At 34.6% G+C, this 25,535-nt stretch overlaps 1 protein-coding gene across 1 annotated transcript; it reads right to left on the reverse strand.

Annotated features, from left to right (window-relative positions):
• Window positions 1-453: 453 nt before the first annotated feature.
• stk35 (serine/threonine kinase 35) lies at window positions 454-18,288 on the reverse strand. The gene is made up of 3 exons (XM_067371934.1): window positions 17,622-18,288; window positions 13,446-14,205; window positions 454-3,439 (listed from the first exon to the last, which is right to left on the reverse strand). The coding sequence occupies exons 1-2, from the start codon at window positions 18,136-18,138 to the stop codon at window positions 13,487-13,489; spliced, it is 1,236 nt and encodes a 411-aa protein (XP_067228035.1). The 5' UTR covers window positions 18,139-18,288; the 3' UTR covers window positions 454-3,439; window positions 13,446-13,486.
• Window positions 18,289-25,535: the final 7,247 nt, after the last annotated feature.

Genomic DNA, 25,535 nt, shown 5'->3' on the forward strand with positions numbered 1-25,535 from the left:
AAAAAAATGAGATAGGAGGAAAAATTATTTGTCAATGCTTTTGCGTTTTCTCACAAACGTTCTGCATTCCCCAGAGAAACTTTGCATTTGTTCACAAAATGTTTACTTCCTGCCAAGAAAAATGTTTTTGTTTTCCCAAGAAACTTTGTGTTTGCTTGCGAAACGTTTTTGTTTTCCCAAGAAACTTTGTGTTTGCTTGCGAAACGTTTTTGTTTTCCCAAGAAACTTTGTGTTTGCTTGCGAAACGTTTGCGTTCCCCCGAGAAACTTTGCGTTTGCTTGCGAAACGTTTTTGTTTTCCCAAGAAACTTTGTGTTTGCTTGCGAAACGTTTTTGTTTTCCCAAGAAACTTTGTGTTTGCTTGCGAAACGTTTGCGTTCCCCGGAGAAACTTTACGTTCGCTTGCAAAATGTTTTGCGTTCTCCAGAGAAATTTTGCGTTTCCTCGCAAAATGTTTTTGTTTTCCCAAGAAACTTTGTGTTTGCTTGCGAAACGTTTTTGTTTTCCCAAGAAACTTTGTGTTTGCTTGCGAAACGTTTGCGTTCCCCCGAGAAACTTTGCTTTCACTTGCAAAACGTTTTGCGTTCTCCAGAGAAACTTTGCATTCGCTCACAAATTGTTTGCGCTCCATCGAGAAACTTTGCGTTTGCTCGCAAAATGTTTTTGTTTTCCCAAGAAACTTTGTGTTTGCTTGCGAAACGTTTTTGTTTTCCCAAGAAACTTTGTGTTTGCTTGCGAAACGTTTTTGTTTTCCCAAGAAACTTTGTGTTTGCTTGCAAAACGTTTTTGTTTTCCCAAGAAACTTTGCGTTTGCTTGCGAAACGTTTTTGTTTTCCCAAGAAACTTTGTGTTTGCTTGCAAAACGTTTTTGTTTTCCCAAGAAACTTTGCGTTTGCTTGCGAAACGTTTTTGTTTTCCCAAGAAACTTTGTGTTTGCTTGCAAAACGTTTTTGTTTTCCCAAGAAACTTTGTGTTTGCTTGCGAAACGTTTGCGTTCCCCGGAGAAACTTTACGTTCGCTTGCAAAATGTTTTGCGTTCTCCAGAGAAATTTTGCGTTTCCTCGCAAAATGTTTTTGTTTTCCCAAGAAACTTTGTGTTTGCTTGCGAAACGTTTTTGTTTTCCCAAGAAACTTTGTGTTTGCTTGCGAAACGTTTGCGTTCCCCCGAGAAACTTTGCTTTCACTTGCAAAACGTTTTGCGTTCTCCAGAGAAACTTTGCATTCGCTCACAAATTGTTTGCGCTCCATCGAAAAACTTTGCGTTTGCTCGCAAAATGTTTTTGTTTTCCCAAGAAACTTTGTGTTTGCTTGCAAAACGTTTGCGTTCTCCAGAGAAACTTTGCTTTCACTTGCAAAACGTTTGCGTTCTCCAGAGAAACTTTGCTTTCTCTCGCAAATTGTTTGCGCTCCATCGAGAAACTTTGCGTTCGCTCGCTAAACATATTGCGTTTCCTCGAGAAACTTTGTGTTAATATATTTTGCGCTCCCCCAAGAAACTTTGCTTTCACTCACAAAATGCTTGCAAATTGTTTGCTTTCCCCAAGAAACTTTGTTCGCTACACAAAAGCATTTAAGTATATTTTTTCCTCCTCCCATCTAATTTTTTTCCCATCACCATTTCCATACAGAACCTATGCTAAATGCAAAGACCTTTGTGTTTTACTGTAATAAATGAAAATTCATCTTGCTCTGCAACTGATAGACAGCACAATAAAATAACAACATAAACAGTGAAATGCAAAGTCTGTTCGAGACGTTTAATATGTTATGGATAAAAGTACTGCTGCTGAAAAGATGCAAGCACCAAAAGACTGAACCAAACGCAACGCACCACAGAGAGGAGAAGTGAGGTTAAAGATGTCTTGAAGGTGAGGTAGAAACACTGACTATTGTAAACAAGAACACTGAACAGAATCATTACTAAAATACAGAAGGAAAACTATTTCTCACTGGCTTTACCTGGTACAAATGTCCATTTCACAGGAGAAATATCGACTATTGTGACCTCAAATGTATGTACTTTAACCTTGAATGTGATCAAGATTACAATTAACATCCATTTGTATAATTAAAACAAGTTTTTAACACATTTGTTTTTCACAAAGGTCCTGATGTGTTAGTGTGTTTGTGTCAAACAGTACTGAGGAGAATCAAGCTACATTGTCTCAATGGTTCCCATAGAAACAGAATCTTGCAATGTTCCGTATAAAATCACTGAACTTCAAACTGTTCCAACGGAACTAAAACATTCCAGAACATGTGAACGTCACGTCCGTGTTGAGGCCTTTTGAACCGAAAGGAAATTAGACATTTTGCTACAAAAATGTGATGAAAAGCAAGATTAACAACCGCAATATTTGATCCCACACCGATTCATTATTTACACAACGTCAACTGTCGAGAGACTGCATAGAAAGTGAAATAATCAACGGCGTTTTTACTACAAGTAAAACAATGTGTCATCATTTTGTTTACACCTGATCTGCATTTTGACAGAGGATAATGACTAAAAGAAAGGAAAAAAAGAAGAAGATATTATTTGACAGAAATTGCAAATGCTTTTAAATGCCTCTCAATTTTTTTGTGTTTGCGCAAATGCTTTGTTAAGAGAACTCATATTAAAACATTTGAAACCAATATTATTAGCCTGGAAATAACATTTTAGATGAACCAAAATCATTTAAAATATCCTAAAGAAAAAATACAAAATAAAATAATGAGAACCATCCAAACACTTTCTTTAAAAATAAAAAATAAGGCACAACGGTGTTTTTTTTTTTCTTTTTCTTTTTTTTTGTAGAGGTGCTGTTGTTCGGGTTAGAAACATTCACACCTACAGGAGAGACGGGGTCACTACGTGCCCACTTATTCACATTATATCGTTCACAGTGTGTCTTCATGCTTGTGAGCTTTAAAATAACTTCCTTCTCTGTGAATATTTTAGATCATTCAACAACAACATTTGATCAATCCTAGTGCTGCATTATCTACATCTAAGTATTTACATCTATACTTTCTGGTAAACCCCTTCCAAACGGATGGGGCGGAAGGTAGTTTTCATAGAGGTACAGACTGGATATGCTTGTTTGAGGACAGTGCAACGTGTGTCTAAATCTGGTCCAGAACAATAGCACGAGTCACAGCAGAGAACAAGAGGGACGAGAAATCATTGCTGGTGAGATTTGAGCAGAAAAAACATAGGTTTTGACGTCAGTTTGGAAGACTCGTATGAGGAATCCGATGCATTGAAGTAGAAAAAGAGCGTGTTGAGAAAGATACCTGCATAGCATTTCCACGTGATGGGTCTTTAATATAGATATCGAGACTTTTCTTTTCACTTCTGCTTTCTGGAAGCGAGCACAAAACAAAATTCACAGTTCCAGGATTTGTTTGCTGATTCCTTTTTCATTTCCATCGGTGAGCAATTCTACTCTGCAAACCTGTAGAGAGAGCAAAACAAAACTGTTACTCAAGCAAAGAAAACTCCCTAAGAAAGCATATTACCACCACATTAGAGAGAGAGAAAAAAACATGATTTGGTAAATTATAATTATGACAAAAAAAGTCTCAATTATAACATAAAAAGTTAAAATTATGAAAGAAACATAGAAATTAGGAGATATAAGTCATAAGTATAACACAAAGTCAAAATTATTACAAATAAATAGAAATTAGGAGATAAAAAGATAAAATTGACCATCACAATTATGAGATTAAATGTCTAAATTATCATAAAAAGTCATAATTAGTACATAAAAATTAAAATTAGAAGATAAAAAGTCATTGTTATGACACAAATAGTATTATCACAAATAAATTATAATATAAAAAGTAGAAACTAAGAGAAAATTCATCGATATGAGGAAGTATAAGATAAACAGTCAAAATTATGACCATCATAATTATGAGATAAAAAGTCAAAATTATATAAAAAGTCGGGATTATTACTCAAAAAATACAAAAAAAGTAGAAATTAGGAAATTAAAAGATATCATTAAGAAAAAAAAAAAAAAAAACGAAATTATGACAAAGTAAAAATAATAAAATAAAAAGTAGAAATTGGGAAATAAACCGTCAAAATTATGACAGTAATTTTGAGATAATTATGAGATAAATTATTAGGAGATAAAAAGTCAACATTATGACATTAAAAGTAGAAAATAAGTGATAAAAAAATCACCTTTCAAGTCATAATTATGACAAAAAAGTAGGAATTATGTGATTAAAAACTCAAAAATATAACAAAAAATCTAAATTATGACAAAAAGTAGAAATTGGGAGATAAAAATATACAATTGTTATAAGTTTAAATTATCACATAAAAATTCATAATTATTACATAAAAAATCAAAATAAGAAGTTAAAAAGTCATCATTATGACACAAAAATAAATTATGACATGCTAAGACAATTATCAGACCGATAAAAGGTAAAAATTAGGAGATAAACTGTCAAAATTATGACTGTCAAAAGCATAATTCTGAGATAAGTCAAAATTATTACATAAGTCATAATTATTTCTCGATTCAAAAATGACTGCAAAAAGCAGAAATTAGAAAAGTTGAAATTATGACAAAAGGAAGAAATTAATGCTAAGTCATAATCATCAGATAAAAAGTTAGAATTATGACAAGTCATAATGTTTTGTCATAATCATGACTTTTTAATGTCAATTGTATTTTGTCATAATTTTAATTTTTTATCTCATAGTTATGACATTTTTTGCTTTTTTTGTCATAATATCGACTTTATGTTATCTGCATTAAGCAGTAGTTATATTTAGCAAACATCACAAATTGTAAACATAATAATTCAGCCAATCAGCATGTGATAGGATAACAGAACAAAAACACATCAGCTGGTTATTGATCGCACCAGTTTTGCAGACAGCCGATATCTGTCCTGAACCCAATAACATCTGGCTGTTGACGGATGTGAGTCAGCAGAAACCCACTGCAGGGGTCGAGGTGAATTTAACTATGCTTTGTTAAAAGCCCAATGCAGAGCTGAGAGCTGTTGTGCACCTACATGTTGGCTTCCTTCCAAACAACACCTGCAAACGTGTTCTCCTTCACCACAGAACAAACCACAGAGTGTGTGACAATACCTTTCACTCATATATTCTACTCAAGAGCACTACAATTACAGGCCTTGTTGTTGTTCTCCTAGTATTTCTAATCCGAGGTCCATGTGTCGGGCGCTGCACGAGTGAATGATTTACTGATGCAACATGGTGTCTGTCATCCAAGCTGTTTCTGCATTATCCGATTTCATCCTCAGCCAACTATGGCTGTACGGTAATCCAATAATGCTGGATGTCCAATTGTTTTTCTAAGTTTGACCTGATCGAAGTTACTTTACAGAGACGGAGCGAAAATATTTTCCACAAAAGGAGTACATAAAGAAAAATGGGTAAATATTGGGTTATATGGAAGCTTGTTTCCGCCACTGAATAAAAATAAAAAAGGTAATTGTAACTTTTAAGCACAGAATTCTGACTTGTTTTCTCAGAATTGTGAGATATAAACTCAGAATTGCAGGATATAAACTCAACTGGGGGATATAAACTCACAATTGCGGGATATAAACTCACAATTGTGGGATATAAACTCAATTGTGGGATGTAAACTCAATTGTGGGATGTAAACTCACAATTGTGGGATATAAACGCAATTGTGGGAAATAAACGCAATTGTGGGATGTAAACTCACAATTGTGGGAAATAAACTCAATTGTGGGAAATAAACTCAATTGTGGGAAATAAACTCAATTGTGGGATATAAACTCAATTGTGGGATATAAACTCACAATTGTGGGATATAAACTCAATTGTGGAAATAAACTAAATTGTGGGATATAAACTCACAATTGTGGGATATAAACTCAATTGTGGGATATAAACTCAATTGTGGAAATAAACTAAATTGTGGGATATAAACTCACAATTGTGGGATATAAACAATTGTGGGATATAAACTCAATTGTGGGATATAAACTCAATTGTGGGAAATAAAATCAATTGTGGGAAATAAACTCACAATTGCGAGATATAAACAATTGCGGGATATAAACTCAATTGCGGGATATAAACTCACAATTGTGGGATATAAACTCACATTTGCGGGATATAAACACAATTGCGGGATATAAAATCCATTGTGGGATATACACTCACAATTGCAGGATATAAACACAATTGTGGGATATAAACTCACGATTCCGGGATATAAACATATTCGTGGGATATACACTCACAATTGCAGGATATAAATACAATTGTGGGATATAAACTCACAATTCTGGGATATAAACTCACAATTCTGGGATATAAACACAATTCTGGGATATAAACTCACAATTCCGGGATATAAACTCAATTGCGGGATATACACTCACGATTGCAGGATATAAACTCACAACTGCGAGAAATAAAGTCAGAATTGTGGCATATAAACAATTGCGAGTTATAAACTCACAATTGTGGGATATAAACTCAATTGTGGGACATAAACTCACAATTGCGAGAAATAAAGTCAGAATTGTGGGATATAAACTCAAAATTGCGGGATATAAACTTGCAATTGCGAGAAATATAGTCAGAATTGTGGGATATAAACTCACAATTGCGAGAAAGTCAGAATTGCGGGATATAAACTCAAAATTGCGGGATATAAAAACAATTGCGTGATATAAACTTGCAATTGCGAGAAATAAAGTCAGAATTGTGGGATATAAACTCAGTTGCAGGATATAAACTCAGAGTTGCGAGTTATAAAGTCAGGATTGTGAGAGAAAAAGTCGCAATTACCTTTTTTATTTTTTATTTAGTGGCAGAAACAAGCTTCAATAGGGTTATAATGAGAAAATTGGTGTAGGATTTAGTTTGTCAATCATAAATCATTAGTAAATTTCACAAATAATTACAAAGAAACATTTAAATTTTAAAAGTAGAAACACTGAAATAGTATCATCTTGTAAAACGTAGTCCACTAACATTTGTTTTAGTAGTGCAAAAACGACTTCATGTCACATCTTACATTAACTTATTCTTAGTTTGCAAAGGGTTTTAGGCAGTTCTTCTTCTCAACTTAATAAAACAGTTTAACAATAGAAAAAAACAACCTCTGATTGAAAAAGTGTGCTAAATACATGGAAAAACAGCACAATTATTAGCTGAATGTTATTCCAGCTTACATAACAGTCTGTAAACACTCGCTCCGTCATTACCTCCCCAACAATCCAGGAAAACACCACTAAACCACCCCCACCTTTCCCAAAGGAATCTGGGAAAAAAAAAGGCAGTTTTGCAATCTAAGAGACAAAAGCTCTGTTAACTTGCAAATGTTGTGAAATCTGATTGGCATTGTTTCTAATGCATTTTGTTCAGATCAAACCTAACAGGACAACTTTCACATAAAGATACAGAAGTTGTAGTGTTGATCAACATGACATAGCCCTCCCTGAACAGAGACATACCCACAGGCCGTAGAGAACACACTGTACTATACATTACAGCTGCTCTGCACTCACTGACCCACTTATATAATGACTATAATCACATATACAACATGGCCACATTTAGACGAACGCAGTTCAGTCTGTGCAGAAGATGAGCGGTTCGAGGTGGTTTTGCGTCTGCGAATGATTTGGGCACAGAAATAGTTGTGCACCAGTCAAAATAGTATAAGAGTAATTATATTATTTATAAAAAGTAACACATAAAACTTGCAAACTGGCCTGAGGCAGAAGACTTTCAAATATGAAAAAAAATGCTTTACTGACTTTATTACCATAATATTGGCACAGTAATGTAATGTATTTGAATTATCTTATTACATTTTAGGCTTTTTTCAACAAATACGGATATATAGACAATTAATTTTGATTAATCATATCAATCAGCAGTGATTATTTAATTGATTAAAATGTTTAATCAAACCAACCCATAATAATAATAATAATAATAATAAATTGTATTAATTAATAAAATGTAAATATAAGTGAATACAAATATTAAAAACAAAAGGTATTAAAATAATAAACAAAAACAATAAATATAATAATAATAGTATTAATTAATAATAAAATGTAAATATAAATATTTACAAATATTAAAAACAAAATTAATAAAATAATAAATAAAAATAACAAAATAAAAATGAACATTATAAAAAAATCATGAATGATATTAATGAATATAATGTAATATTAAATTATTATTAAATGTATTAAAAATATAAACAATTTTAAAATAATACAATTAATAAATAATATAAAAGTATGGAACATTATAAACGATTATTTTTATATGAATTAATATAATTTACATAGTTATATGTACTTTACATTATTGTAGTGTAAATGTATTAAATAGTATTGAAAATAAAATTAAATATAAATTAATTAATAACAATGACAGTTAAATTAATAAAAATATTAATAAAACATTAAACATAATATAATTAAAATAAAAAACATGTTAAAGTAATAAGTTTTAAAATAATAAAATAAATGAAACAAAGCATTAAGATTATGAAACATTATTATTAATATGAATAATATAATATACATACTGTTGCACATATAAATTATAATTAATTAATTAAAAATAATAAGCATTATAAACACATTGATATAATAATGATAATAGTATTAATAAAATGTAAATATAAATGAATACGAATATTAAAAACAAGAAGTATTAAAATAAAAATAAGTAAAAATTAACATTATAAAACATCATTACCGATATTAATGAATAATAATCAGTATCATTATTACGTATACTAAAATATTAAAAATAAAAAGTATTAAAAATAAATATATAATATAAAAGTATGAGACATAAAAGATTATTATTGATATTAATTAATATAATTTACATATTGTTATATGTACTTTACATTATTGTATTCTGAATTTATTAAATAGTATTAAAAATAATTAAATATAAGTATTAAAAATAAAACTAAAAATAAATAAATATGCCAAAATAATGTTTTAATAATAAAAATAATGTAATAATAAAATAATTCTAAAATATGAAACATAAAACATTATTATTGAATACTGTTACACATTACCCTTTTATTAAGTTCTTGTGGTGTGAATTACTGGAAGTGTTTGAATTTTTAATTAAAAACGAGAAGCAATACCATCATTGGTGTATTTCAAATCTTAACGATTGAGCAAATATGTGTTCCTCCGGTGTGAATAATGTACCTGACAGTGTAAACGCAGTAGCAATGGAGACTCATGCAGGCTGGCAGGGAAAGAACACAATGTTCTGAACGTGAGTCTAGCGCCGAGACCACAGACCCCTCAGTGTCTCACAGGCTGCACAAATGGGCGTGTGTGTTTCGGGATGGGAGGGTGGAGCGGGGCCTTCTGTGTGCAGCCGCAGTGATCTCCTTGTCCCTGCTGGTGTCAATACGCAGAAGTACCCCCGCTTACCCCACCAAGACAAACAGGCAGACTCACGGCTCACTCCCAGCCTTTATATTTGCTGGTTTTGATGGATGGCTGCTTCCATTCAGGCCGTCGGGGGGAGGAAGGAGGGTTTGGGCCCTGGTGTGTTGCGTAACTGCTCTATATGCTCACTGAAAGAACGAGGCCATAAAGCCCTGACGCACGAGTCACGTACACGTCCACTCAGCCCATGCACTGCGCAGACCCTCCGATCTGACACCAAACAAGCCGTCTTCATTGCATTTCGCTGGAGATGCGTGCTAGTATGAATGAAGTCTGTATGTTCTAGCCCTCGGGACAACAATGAAGCGAGTTTTGATTAAAATTGTGCTATAAAGTGGCTTTAAAATGCATTTCATTTCCTCTGGCTTTTTCAGTTGAACCTCGTCCAATGCAAAATCCAAAAAAGAATGCAATAAACTCTGCGGGAACGGCATTCCGGAATTACTGACGTTGAACAATTGGTTCCCAAAACATGAAGCACCTGGTTTTATTAAGACAGCAGAATTCAAGTGTGAATTTTAAGTTAATAAAATACTTTTTTACAAGAATGCAATATATTATATATATATATATATAAAATGTAAAATATATTATATAAGTATATTATATAAATATTATTTTTTATATAAAAAAATAATATTTATATTTATATAATATACTTATATATATATATATATATAAATGTAAAATATATTATATATATATATATATATATATATATATATATATATATATATATATATATATATATATATATATATGTGTGTGTGTTAAATATTAATATACATTAATATATAGACATACATTATTAATTTATTAACAATTTATTAATTGTGGAAAATATTATTCAGCATATTATTTAATTTGATTTTTTTTTGACAACAGCACTTTTTTTAATAAATAGGAAGCTAGATGAAAACATAATAGCTATAATTATTACTGAAATATAATTATTACTGATTCAGCTATTTATTTATTTTAATTTGTTAAGTTTTAATTTTTTAAATATCCAACATGAACAACAAACCCATAAATAAATAAGCAAGCAAATTAATAAATATTTTTGATAAGATTTCATATAAATAAATAAATAATTAAATATAAATGAAAAAATAGTATTCATTAAAAATAATAAACATATAAATATACATTGATATTGAATATTATTAATGTGACACATTAACTTTACATTACTGTGACGTGAATTACTGAAAGTGTGAATTTTTTATGAATCAGATTAATCAGCATATTATTTCATTTGATTAAAATGATTGAATTGACAGCCTTAGATTTTAATAAAAAGGAAGTTAGAGGAAAAACATAATACTGATTCAGCAAATTTATAATCTTCCAACAACAACAACAACAACAAACCAATAAATACATTTAGATAAAATTAAATATAAATAATATGAATAATTATTATAATGAATTAATTATAAATTAATAAATTATTATTAATAAAAGTAATAAGCAATATAAGAACATTGATTAAAATTACTAAATTGAGTACATTCAAACTGTTACAGAATACAATACAATAATATACTGCATTACTGTGGCATGAATTACTGAAAGTGTGAATATTTTTAATTTAAAAAAAAATCAGCAAAAGCATAAATATAGCTACAGTAAAATTAAATTTATAGAATGACTTAAAATGCATTTAATTTCCTTTGGCCTTTTCAGTTGAACCTCATCCAATGCAAAATCCATCAAAGAATGCAATAAACCTTTCGGGAAAGCCATTCCGGTATTACTGACGTTGTATGGCATTTTGTTCCTACCAAAAACAAAACGCACCTGGTTGGGCGTATGCTGTGTGTTACACATTGACACGATCGCCCCTGGCAGAGTGCATTCTGCTGCTAAAAAGGTGTCAGATCTTGTTAGTCAAAATGTTCATAGAAGCTCAGGGCGTGGCGTCGGGAAACCAAACAGGCCTGCGAGACGTGCGATGGGTAGAGCGTGGCAGCCTCACAGGGTACATGTTGCCCCTCAGGCCATATAAGTGGGTTTGATTAGAGAAATACAAAGCAGCAGGAAGGACAAGAATTACTAGAATAGGCGAAGAACTCTCTGAAGTGAACTAAAGATTGGCCTAGTTTGGATTAAAATCAATATGACACCTGAGAGCACTTTAACACAAAAATAAATGTATGTAACTGTCACTTATGTAGTGTAAAGGCATCCAATAGGCTGTAGGCCGAAAGCCAGAAACAAGCATTTTAGCACATCTGGTTCTGAAGTCAATGGATTTTTATAAAGTGTTTTTGGTTAAGTTAATGAAAAAAAGTCTTGTTTTATTCTACGACATAAAATACGTCAGTAACACCCGCTTGTAACTATTTAAACCTTCTACTTGTCTTAAAAAAAGGCAGTTTGCTAACAAGTGTCTAAATGGGACTACAGAGGTTGTTGTCGGACATTAAACATGATCAGCCGAACAGATTAACTCATCTACTCACTAGTCACTTTCACAGCCTTGTTGTGTTTATAATCGCACTCTTGCAAACTATTATAAACAAACTTATATCGAACTTTCAGGGAAAATGGTTTTAAGTAAAGACTGAAAGAGTTAAGAGTTTGAAGCTTAATGGTGGTGACAATTAAGTCATGTGACCATGGTGTTGCTTGTTAATAGACTGCAGACTTACTAGTGCTGTCAAATTGATTAATCGTGATTAATCGCATCTAACGTAAAAGTTTGAAAATATATATTATATTTAATCTTCTTACTAGTGCTGTCAAATTGATTAATCGTGACTAATCGCATCTAACGTAAAAGTTTGAAAATATATATTATATTTAATCTTCTTACTAGTGCTGTCAAATTGATTAATCGTGATTAATCGCATCTAACGTAAAAGTTTGAAAATATATATTATATTTAATCTTCTTACTAGTGCTGTCAAATTGATTAATCGTGATTAATCGCATCTAACGTAAAAGTTTGAAAATATATATTATATTTAATCTTCTTACTAGTGCTGTCAAATCGATTAATTGTGACTAATCGCATCTAACGTAAAAGTTTGAAAATATATATTATATTTAATCTTCTTACTAGTGCTGTCAAATCAATTAATTGTGACTAATCGCATCTAACGTAAAAGTTTGAAAATATATATTATATTTAATCTTCTTACTAGTGCTGTCAAATTGATTAATCGTGACTAATCGCATCTAACGTAAAAGTTTGAAAATATATATTATATTTAATCTTCTTACTAGTGCTGTCAAATTGATTAATCGTGATAAATCGCATCTAACGTAAAAGTTTGAAAATATATATTATATTTAATCTTCTTACTAGTGCTGTCAAATCGATTAATTGTGACTAATCGCATCTAACGTAAAAGTTTGAAAATATATATTATATTTAATCTTCTTACTAGTGCTGTCAAATCAATTAATTGTGACTAATCGCATCTAACGTAAAAGCTTGAAAATATATATTATATTTAATCTTCTTACTAGTGCTGTCAAATCGATTAATTGTGACTAATCGCATCTAACGTAAAAGTTTGAAAATATATATTATATTTAATCTTCTTACTAGTGCTGTCAAATCGATTAATCGTGATTAATCACATCTAACGTAAAAGTTTGTTTTATTAAATATATAAGTATACACACACTTTAAATATTTACAAACTTTTAATGTTAGTTGTGATTAATTGATTTGACAGCACTAGTAAGAATCATAAACCTTTGTTGGACACAGAGCTTATTTTCTGCAATAATCCAAAAGCCAATGGAAAAAATCCTACTGGTTTTTGTCAAGGGAACCAGGCTGATGCAAACTACAAAAATACATCACTCCAGCACTCACATTTTCCACAACCCAAGAGGCTTGTTTTTGTGCATTATGGAATTTAAACCACACTCTTGATTTTTGAAGATTTTGGTCTGAGGTGAACAAAAATGGTGAATACAACATGTTTAAAATGATATCAAGAAATTTCAACCCACCTGAAAGAACAAGCATGCTTGTTTTGGCCAATCGAGTCAGCTTATGCCGCACATGTGACTTGGTCCATTCTAACTTCCAACTGAAGTGCGTCGGGCCGGTCCTGCGGGTTGACCGCCAACATGTCCTGCAGAAGCCGCTTGATGCCCTCGGACATGATGCTGCGTGTCCTCTGCGGGATGTGCAGGATCATCTTCGGGTTCTCCAGCAAGGCCTCGCCCACCGGGACGATTTCAGTTCCCTGGCGAATGTACGTGCCGAGGAGCTCTCGCTTGGATTCAGCATCGATAAACGTGATCCGTTCTATCATGGCCCAAATGATGATCCCGAGCGCGAAAATGTCTGCCTTGGCGGTGTAGTGGCCCTCCCAAACTTCCGGCGCCATGTAGAAGTCGGAGCCACATGCTGACGACAGCCAGAATTTGTTAATGTTCACCATGTTCTTGTTAACCTGGTTGTCGCCTTCGTTCTCAATGCAGCTGAGTCCCGCGCACACCTTGCTGAGGCCGAAGTCGGCGACCTTAATCACGGGACCACCTGATTTCTGCGAGATGAGAATGTTGTCTGGTTTGAGGTCCCGGTGGACAATGTTGTTTTTATGGAGGAAGGCCACAGCACTGGTCAACTGCTTCATGAAACTATGGTTGGTCCGTGGATCAGGTCGCCGGGAGAGGATGTACTGGTTGAGGTCGCCACCGTCGCAGAACTCCATAACAAACCAAAGATAACATGGTTCCTCTGGGTAACCCAGGATACGCTCACCTGGAATGAGAGTAGAATATAGGAATTATACAATGCAAATGCATAAGTGGACATTCCATACTAAAATCTGTGCATTACTAGCCAAAAATCAACATCCTTTTTTCGATTTTCAAATCCTAACCGATTTTAAAACTGTGGGACACCACAGTAACGGCAGTTTCAACGATTTTTAGTAGGGATGCACAACATATCGGCCACAATATCGGTATATATGTTCATTTTTAATGTTATTGTATTGGCCCGATAAGAAATTCTGGCCGATATATATTAAAACTGATAAATAATGGATTATTTGCTTCAGCTGAGACACTTCAGATGCCCACTGTTTGCCATGATGCTTGAAAAATGCATTAATCTGGAAACATTTGAAAACAGAGTTTTCACTTAAAAACACTCCCCATCCACATTTGCGTTTAAGCATTTTTCAAAAGTTGCTCATCCACACATGCTTAAATCCCCTTACTGTGCATGCGTAAAACATACTGAACGCTCACGAGACGATGCAGAGAAAGCAGATATAATATTCTTATAGCTATTCTTCTGGCACGATAATTTTATCAGCATATGATCACATCACTCACTGTTGCGCCCAAATATCAGGCACAAAAATGCATGCACGCAATAGATATCTATGGGTACAATATATACGTCATGACTTAAGATGTGTCATTGTTTTCAGATATCTCCACCTTGACAAAAATGCCATCTCAGTGTGGGCGGAAGGCCAAAACAGAGAGAAAAATATGCGTTTTCAAACGAAAACGTATTAGTGTGGACATTGCCCAAAAACAGGACAGAAAATAGCTTATATTACTTGTTGTTTTTGATGTAAAAATCTTGATAAAGCTATAGTGGACCTCAGAGAACATAATTAAAATTTAAAAAATACAGTTCATGCCCCTTTTAAGAAAGTAAACAGTTTTCATTTCATGTTGAGCAACTAACAATTTCTTTTGCTTTTTTAAGAGCTCTTTGCTTTCAAAATCCCAATTTAAAGATTCAAAGAAAACATCGGAGGACAACAATGTGCTCCAAGTGGCCTCTTATTTTAACCAGGAGAATATGGTTTACTGTAAACCACATCAGGACGTTGACTAAATCAAACCCACTCCAGTCCATATAATCTACTCATGTGCTTCATTGAGCTATTTCTGCTGAGTAAGGCCAAATGTCTCTTCATTGAATGTTTCTGGTCTCTAACTGATAAGCCGTTGTGTCTGACTCATTAGCAAACAGAGACAGTGTTGTGTTTGATTACACCCAGTCCTGTTCAAACCACAGCGGCTTTACTGTTCAAACCCCAAGCCTTCAACAAAGACTGTTACGCCAGCTAGAACTAAAGTGCTGCTTTAGCTAACGCAGATGGGCAAGCAAAACACCAATCGGACTTTAGCTGAGCACAGATTTCCGCTGAGCGGCACGTTTGGAGCCCTTCCAAAGAGCGGTGTATGAGACTAAGCGCTAATAATCTGTCTGTGTTCTGTGATAACTAACCTAGCTTAACTTTAGGAAACAAGGGTTGGGAAGTGCATGGAGAACAGGTGGACTGTGACCTGTGGAAGTGATAGCAACTAACAAACACTTGGGGAAAGAAAATGCTTGGGAACTGTAAGAAATGTAGGTCATCTCATGAAGCAGGATTTGCCAAACTGGGGTTACCAAACTTTGCATAATGCCAGTCCTTCATTGACTGTTCATGAACAACGTCTACTTTGACCCTCAAACGCTGTAGATGTAGCTGAGACTGGAAGAGTTTGGTTCAAGAAGTCGAGAAGACGCTGTTTTCAGCGCTGAGAATCCAGTTAGATGCACTTTCAAAGCATGAGGACTCGGGCTGGAATTGATATGTTAAAACCGACACCATCGCTACTGTTCGTATCACTGAGGAAGATCCAGAGCTGAAATTCAGATAGGGTAAAGATCATTTGGTTTCCGACATGTGCTGTAAGTGGTCGACGAATCATAACAGACTGGGCCGTCTGAGCAGAGTAGACCAATCAAAAGAGAGACCGAATCTTTGAACGAACATTTTTCAGTCTCTTTGAGAAATGAGGTGATGTGCAGTGCGTATTTTGAGAAAATTAAAGCGTTTTTTGACCTTAGATGCATGTAAACCTGTTGTAGAAGACTCCAATAGCCTTTAAAATAGCATAATAGGGGCACTTTAACTGAAATCAGAGAAGCATTAACATGTGAATGTGTTGTTAAATTATGGAAATATTAACTTCAAATTTAGTTCAAAGTTTGATATAAAGCAAGGTGTGATCTGTAAATTTGTTCACTTTGACCGAACTGACTGATTACAGGTCACAAATAAAATTCTGGCCTGGTCGATTCTGGCTCATAAAATCCATTACGTAAATCAAAATACATCAGCAAAAACATTTATATTCAGATCAGCCTGAAACATCAGGATTAGTTTTTCCATTGTAGACGAGGCCACTAAATGGTGGCACTTACATAACAACACCAGTCAGCACAAAACAGATCCTGCCACTGCTGAGCGCAACCACAAATATAGCACTCACACGACACCACAAACACGCAACTCACCGTCACCTCGACACACCAAACGCCACAAAAACACCAACATGACTTTATTATTTCGCCATTTTGTATAAACCAATTCACCAAATCCCATTTAAAATCATTTTAGATGGAGTACACCATTGGATGTGTAAAATATTTACATTTTTTCAGAAAGAGAGACTAATTAAATAAAAGCGCACAACTGTGAGACTTTGAGTCCGAACATGGATGAAGCTTAAATCAGGGTTCACATGAACATGGAAATATCAGGGAATTAAAAAAATTTATAATTTTCAAACCTCAAAATGGTCAAAGAAGGTAATAAAATAGTAAAAATGCATGGAAACATGGGAATTTCATAACATTTTTCATATTATGAACCACTCTAAAACATTTAATGAGCTAGAAATTATTGTTTGTGATTGCAATGACTTAAAAATGATTTTTATCCTGTAAATATGCACAGTTTAATTTGATTTAAGCAATACAAATGATATGAAAACAACATTATTATTATTAAACCTACTAGTTTTCAAAATTGCACACAATGACTAAAGCAGGGGTGTGCATGCAATCTGGCCTATATGGGAGTGAAGGGGTTAATGCATCATGTGTGCTAGAACATGATGTTCCCTAGCTCCTCTTCCTACTTTGTGCACGTTTGATGGTATGCCTTTAAGATGATAATATCATAAAGGTTTTAATGCTGATGAATGCATATTATTAAAAGTGTGCAATTTAAGATTTTACATTGCTTTATGCAACTTTCACTTGTATTTAAAAGCAAAACAATGACCTAAGATCTTGACAAAATAAATCAGATCATATTATGAATTATGCATTCAGTGCAAATGCTTTCAAAAAGCTCAGTGTCAAACTTTATTTACCTTTAAGTGAAGTTTCCACTAATCTCAAATACTGCTTGTTTCGTTTGTTCCCGTGGCTCATTTTCTGTGCCATCCCGTTTCTTTGCAGCACACACTCCTCCAGCTGCACCACATTCTCGTGCTTCTTCTCCAGGCTCGCCAGGGCCCAGAACTCCGCCAGCGCCAGTTCCACCTTCTCGGGCGCGTCGCAGCGGAGCTTCTTCACGGCCACCCGGGCTCCGGACCTGCGGGCGATAGCTTCGTACACCACACCGTAGCTCCCGCGACCCACCTCCCGAATCAAGCTATACCGGGGCGCCGCGAAGAGCATCGCGGGCTCGAGGTTGGCATTCTTGAGGAAGCCCATGGAGAAACAGTCCTCTTCTTCCATGGGCTCATCGTCATCGTTGGTCTCCACGGGCAGCGGGCGCAGAACTTTACTGACATCCCGCCTCATGTTCGCGCTGGGCGGCTCGACTCTCTTGCAGCCCCGCCGGAGGCTCCTTATTCTCCCCTGTGTTCCGTTGCGCAGCTCCATGAGTTTATTACCCCCTTTGTTAACATATGTTTCGGGGCAATAATCCTATTTTTCATAACGTCCCTATCTAGCTGAAAGCTACGGGCTGACAGTTGTCATTTTTGGGGAAACTCGACAAGTTTGTTTGGGTTTTTTTGTCACTTCTTCCATCAAACGTCTGACTGACAGAAACAATAACAACATCAACTGGAGAGCGCGGAGGGGGCGTGGCCTTAACGGACTGTTCCAATTCATTCAAAAGACGGGGGACACAAATATCATTATTTTTTTCTAGTTAAAACAATATTTAAGCGATTTATTCGCCTAGTGTTTATTTAAATACACAGATTTTTTTTTTTATAAAAATTTAAGGGTGTTTTTATATATTAAAAATATACTTAAAAAGTAAAATTCTTTAAGAATTAAATAATTACATCATACTCAAGATTGGGTATGTGTTCATTGACAAACCTTACAGAATGTAAGAAAATTATATATATATATATAATTATATAAGTTTGGGAGCATTCATGATTGTAAGCGGACTGACTCACTCACTCATAACCTGGAAACTAAAAATATTGTGTCCACTAAAATATAGTGATTTTTTTTTTTTTTAAATTCTTGCTAAAAAAAAAAAGAGAGAGAGAGAGAGAGAGAGAGAGAGAGAGAGAATACGAAAACAAATACAAATCACTTTGTTAAGAACAATACCTGTAATACATGGTAAAAGTCATTTTAATTCATAATTATTTTACATTATATTCATATTTGCGACACAAAAGGCATCCTTTGCGCGCGAGGTTGTTCTCTAATTTATCATATCTGAGTTATTATATATTCATATATATTCAATTAATGTATATTCATGTGGTTAAACGACTCCCAGCGTCATACTTTAATATGCAAAGCAGGGAGATCCCATTTCTTCACAGGGGTGGATAGCCTAAATTAAATTGGCATAATTGAGCTGAATTTGATATTGATGAGAGTGAGACTGAAATTCATCAAACATCATCTGATAAAAATATGTTGCTCATATGCAGTTACAGCGTCTCCCGGCTATTTTTCGGTGGGGTGGGAGTTAATGTGCGGTGATCTTTCGCCTGCAACATGCGAATTACACGTGAAGGGACTGGGGAGGAGGGCACGTGCGGTACAGCATGTTCCAGCACATGTTCCCTCCGTCATCCAAGAGCTGTGGTCATATATGTGTTTCTTTGTGCCAGTATTGCTTTGTTTTTCTCCTCTGTTTTTGTGATAGGCTACACGTTTCTCTTGACCAGGGATGATGTGCAGAAGATTCATCATCATATCTGCCCATACTCATTGATTTATTCAACTATACTCTAGGCTTATTTTTCCTTTTCATCCTTATACATATATATGCATTAATCGATTTATTGCATATTTCGCAAAATTTTGTATTTTTTTAATGCCACATTCCCACAGGAGATAATAACAAACTATAAATACTATATATATATATATATACAAACTATAAATACACAAATAATTTTCTCTGCCAAATATTTAATAACAATCACAGATATAGGAAAGAAATATTCTAAAAAATATATTCTTTTTTTCTATTCTTTAATACTGTTTTCAATTGAAACAGTAATACACCATAGAAATAATGCATTCTGGGTAATTTTATATGTCATTTTCGAAAAAGTAACCTAGGCTACACTGTAAAAATTATTTTCATGGTTTGTTATCACAAAATTGTTTCTTTTGTCAAATCAACTTCAATAATTAATGTGGTTCAGATAACATAATATTTAGAATTTCTGTTGATTAAACCAATCGTCTTCAGTGTATTAACTGATCGCAACTGAACACAAAATTTAAGGCAAACAGGTAACTAACTTTTTTAACAAATATTACCCAGAATGCATTGTTTTTACAGTATATTACTGTTTCAAAGGAAAAAGGTATTTTACTATATAAATTTGTTTCGTTTTTTACAGCTATTTTTTATAGTACACCCACATCAGTAGTTTCTTTTTCTCTTTAATTTGCTGTGAAATGTCAAACAGCACCATCTTTTGCATCAATTCCATTGATATCTCAATCAGACTCCAAGGCACAAACCTGGAGAATGGACACGAAACCTTCAGAAAGAATATAATGCGTTTCAACAACTCGTCAATTCAATAATGCGTTGCGTTGAATCGACGAGAGCACGGGGGCCGAGCTCAAGACTTTACAGCTTTAATTGCAGCCCACTCAAAGCCAGTGATAGTTCCAGGCTAAACGGCTCTTTGAGACGTGACTAGAAGAAGCATGAAGATTGTTTCACATCATTAAATTCTGCAAGACACCTCCTCACGTTTAGAAATCACACTGGTGTGCTTCTCATCACTCTCTTCTATTATTCTTCAGGCACTTCAGCAATTTGATTACATTTCTCAGGCAATAGTGTGACTCACTAACTAGCCATTGCGATTTGCCGCAGAACGACTGTTTTTAGGTCATTTCGGCTGCAACATTCATAATTCTCTTGACCTTCCATATTCGTTCTTTGTAACTGTAGGCAGATTTTGTTGCTTAAGTTTCAGGGTCACAGTATTTTGTGACTCACATATGCCTGTCTTTCACATAATCTCTTTCTCCTCTTTGTATGTCACTCTCTTACACCCTGCATCATGTCACTTGCGTTGCCACGGCAACTTGAAGGCCAGCATTTTTTTTTTTTTTTCAACAAAGATAAATGAAAAAGCACGTAAACAGCTTCACAATAACATGCTTTTGTTTATCATCTGCAGAGAGGTAAAAAGAAGAATCTGATATTAATTAGTGGAAATTAGAGCTGCACGATTCTTGATAAAATGAATCACATTTTTTTTTTTGTTTCTAACAGAGATCACGATTCTGAACAGACAACTAAACAAAACAACATGTCATTTATTAGAAGTTCTGACAAAATGTTAATTGCTGCAGTCTATTTAAAATGTTTAATTAATATGAATTATTGAAAAAAAATTGAATTAATGATTAATGACTCACTCATAAATACTTCACTTGTTTCATTACTAGATGAATCAGCATTTTTGAATGAATCACTTGATAAATGATTCGATGACAAACACATTTTTTAACAGTCACTTGTCGCCACCTAATGGCATAATGATATTTTTGATACAATCGTTATTTGAAGCGCTAAAGTTACGTTCAAATTTGATTACTCTATTTTGATCGCTTCCATAGACATCAGTGTTTATATCTGAACTATAATATTGATCCCAGTACTTCTGTGGTAATTATTAAAAACATCATTAAAATAGTGAACGTGACTACAGTGGCTCTCACGCATGCGTCATGCTGCTCACGTGACCAGAGCCAGCCAATACTGAGCTGGCATTCGGACGTAAACACTGAAGCTCTGCAATGTAAATAGCTTAGCAGAATGACAGGGGAGAGATGAATTTGTTGAATAAAGTTATTTTTGTTTTGTTTTTGTTTCGTTGCTTTCAATAGAGGATAAAAAACCTCTCGGATTTCATCAAAAATATCTTAATTTGTGTTCTGAAGATGAAGGAAGGTCTTATGGGAGTGGAACGACATGAGGGTGAGTAATTAATGACAGAAATTTCATTTTTGGTTGAACTAACCCTTTAATGATTGCCTATTTCTTTTTAATTAACCAATCTTTTTTGGTGTTTGCAGCTAAACATTTGTATTTATGCAGTTATGTAAATCACAACAATGAATGACATTTTAATAGTGTCACATGCAGGAAAGAGAAGAATCAACATAACAGCTTCACTAACGTAAAGACAATACACAAAGTATTGTTTACACAACACCGTTTTCAACTAAAACTTTTTATACAATGGGATTTTGGAGGCCTGAAAACAGGAAAACAAACTTTTGAAACCAAGTTTCAAAGTGCATGTTTTTGGAAACAACACTGTTATCATCTCCGTGTAAACTACTAAAATGCGAATTTGTGAAAACGGTGACATCTTGCGCATGTGTATTACATGTTCAGTCCATATAGACTGTAAAAAAATATGGACGACACACCTTCACTCTCTTCTATTGTAGTAACTGAAGCCGCCAGAGTGTCAATATGGCGCTAACATCTTGAGTCTCGAGTCTGCGCATAGTCGCGATATCAAGATCCCGCCCACTCTCAGAACAACTCATTATGTCGTGTGAAAAAAGCTGCATTCACGTCACCTCGTATTTACTGGAATCTTGAAATGACAACAAGTGACGTTATATTCGGAGCTGTTCACGTCCTTGGTCCTTGGACTGGGAATTATGCGTTTCCATGGCACCACTATCAACGCCTAATAAATGAATCTACAGCGGTCAGGTGGTAAAGCGGCCACGTGGTACATCTGGGAGCTTTCAGAAAACTCCCAGCTTACAAGCTGTAATTACGAGCTCTTCGAGGACGTGAATGCTTTTTACAAGCTAGAATCTTGTAACTACAGGAATTACGAGGCCACGTGAACGCACCTATAAACAGTTCTGGAAATGTAGAATTTAAAGTTAAAGCTCCAATCACCTTGCAAAGATCCGTTAGCGCCTCAGTGACTACTTCAGAGAAGCTGTCAATCTCAGCTGTCAATCATGACGTCTCACCCTCATTTTTATAGCATCAAATAACTAACTAAAACCAACATTATGTAAAGAACAAATACTTGAACATCAGCGTGATAAAACTGCCTAAAATGACCTTAAGCGACTTTGGAAAAAAATGTTTAAAGTGTAAATTGATTGCTTAGTTTGTCTCGCATCTCATTACATTTCGTGGAGAGGGCGGGGTTTATGACCTATACTGCATCCAGCCACCTGGGGGCGATGGAAACGCTTTGGCTTCATTTTTCAGGACTCGCGTGGCACGCTTGGTTCAGTCAACAGGCACGTAATGTTTTTTTACGAAGTGACATCGCCATATACTGGCCTGACAGCAGAATACAGCATTTTTGCGTTTCCGCGGATCCATGTGATTGCTTTGAAACATTGTAGGTGAAAAATGCAAAGGAAAAACGTTTCTTTTTTTAGTACATCACTGTCGTGTAAACGTACCATGAGGGCTTAAATACATGGCTAAATGAGGAACCAAACAAGACACAGGTGAACATAATCAATTAACCAATGAGTGACCATAGAAACAAACAGGAACAGGAACTAAACACAGGACACACAACATAAGAGATGAACATAACTGCTACTAAATAGTGAACAAAATGATTAGTAATACAACACCCTCAGCCGGAGGTGGACAGGCTCATGAGTGTATGACGTAATGTTGTTTGGGTGTTAAAATAAATCTCTTGTAGAGACTCTTGTAGGGAAGAATGTGTGGGACTAACAGATGCAAAACCTGAGATGAGGCTTGAGGAGAGCAGGGATTTTCAAGCGAACACTAATAAAGAGGCATCTCTTCTTCAAGAAGAGAGAAAAATATAACCTCCACAAATTGTCTCCCTTTTATTAAACAATAAATCACTCTCTCATTAACCACATACATTCTGAAATAAATTAAGATCATTATAACCGCCAGATCAAATCATGCTTTCGCAACCAATCACTCATTTCTCCTTCATTAGAGACTCACATACTTAAAGTTTTCTCCTTAAGAAAGAGGAGATAAATGCATTTGTAATATTGCACGAAATGTAGGTTATTATTTATTTATTTTAGATTAACCATTTTTATTGTAAAGCTATACATTTTGTTTTTATTAGGAGTGTCTATTTGCACCACTTTATTTTTTATAGACCTCTTGGTTCTGAACAACACTAGAAGTGGATGAAAAGAGAAAGAGGCGGTGGAAAGTGTTACAAAATACAAAAATACTAACAAGTCAGGGATGTAACTCCTCCATATAGTTTCAAACCATAAAAATTCTGTGTATTAATAAAAGCAATTATAACACTAATGGGCTGTTAATAAAATTCCAGATGAAATTCCAAGCTAATTTTCATATTTATATGATTATCTGGCTGGTCTTGACTGTATTGTCTTGGGAAGCAGAACATCTGTCCCCCCTCTGAGTGACGGTGACTGGTGCCTGGCGCCCCCTTCTGCCTGAACATAGAACAGCGCTTTGTGAGTCTGAGACGAACAAGAGCTTCCAGAGGTGTGATGATAACCCGTGCAGAAAGAAAAGTCTATAGAAAAGTGCTGACGATTTCATCCAGCATTCAAGATATTTTTATAAATGACGTCAAATCTTTTTTTCACACCACAAAAGTGTCTATATCCAGAGCTTCTCTTTCTAATAGGAAAAAAACAATTACAGAGTATATGTGCAAGGTTGCATAGCTCTTTTTGCAAGAAACAGAAAGCATATTTTTACAGGCCAGCGTAGATGCCCTAGCGTTTATTTAAAAGGGACGTTCATGCAGGATCTTTTATAACACACATAAAGTGTCCTTAATGTCTGACAGAAAAAAAAATAAATAAAAAAATTCTTGAGATGTCATACTTGTTTGTCTTTGTGAAAGCCATATATGTAAACGAGGAAAATGAATCGGAAAAGCAACAGAGACAGAGCGACATGCGTCATAATCTGAAAACCACGCCCACCGGGGGAAAACAATCCAACCCTCTCCATTGACTTTGTGTTGCGTGAAGCTGCCTCCTTGTCATTTCTGACTTCTAACAAAAAAAAAAACAGAACAATGTGACACGGTGAACAGCAAACAAACTAAAAAAAATAATAAAATAAATAGAACTAAGTTTTTATAAGCTGTCAACCAAAAAAAAAACAAAAAACAAGCGTTTAGGCCGTGTGTCCACCAGAGCGTTTTTTCCAGCTGCTAGTGTACTTTTTCAATTGTTTTCAATGGGAGCGCCACGTTTGAGTAAAACGCTGCGCTCATCACTGTCACTTTTTAGCCAGCCGTCCAATCAGAGTGGAGGAGGGGCGGGACAAATACAACTCAGACCAACTGTCACATTCTTGCTGTACAGCGACATCAACAAACAGAAACAAAATGGATGAGAAATTAATATTGCTGGTCTCCGGACATACATAGCAAGTAATTTCACATTGTGTGAACATTTTTAGTCTGAAACAAATTACCTGCAAAATCAGTTATAAGTAACAGTGGATATTCCGTATCATAGCAACAAAGCGTCTCAACGGAAAAAAACGCTACGCTGCAGAAGCGCTCACAGATGCCTAGCGTTTTCAGCTGGATAAAAACGCTCTGGTGGACACACAGCCTTAAAGGTGCCCTAGAATCAAAAATTTAATTTACCTTGGCATAGTTGAATAACAAGAGTACATGGAAATGTACTCAAACACCATTGTTTCCTCCTTCTTATGTAAATCTCATTTGTTTAAAAGACCTCCAGGCAAATCTCAACATAACACTGACTGTTACGTAACAGTCGGGATCATTAATATGTACGCCCCCAATATTTGCATATGCCAGCCCATGTTCAAG

The sequence above is a fragment of the Chanodichthys erythropterus genome, chromosome 20 (assembly GCF_024489055.1).
Source record: "Chanodichthys erythropterus isolate Z2021 chromosome 20, ASM2448905v1, whole genome shotgun sequence".
Taxonomy (NCBI): domain Eukaryota; kingdom Metazoa; phylum Chordata; class Actinopteri; order Cypriniformes; family Xenocyprididae; genus Chanodichthys; species Chanodichthys erythropterus.

What these genes read in the sequence shown, in the direction of transcription:
- stk35 (XM_067371934.1), bottom strand. Translation starts at nt 18,138, where the DNA reads ATGGAGCTGCGCAACGGAACACAGGGGAGAATAAGGAGCCTCCGGCGG. An exon ending in AGTGGAAACTTCACTTAAAG is followed by an intron (nt 14,206 to 17,621) that starts GTAAATAAAGTT and finishes CTCTCATTCCAG; the next exon opens with GTGAGCGTATCCTGGGTTAC.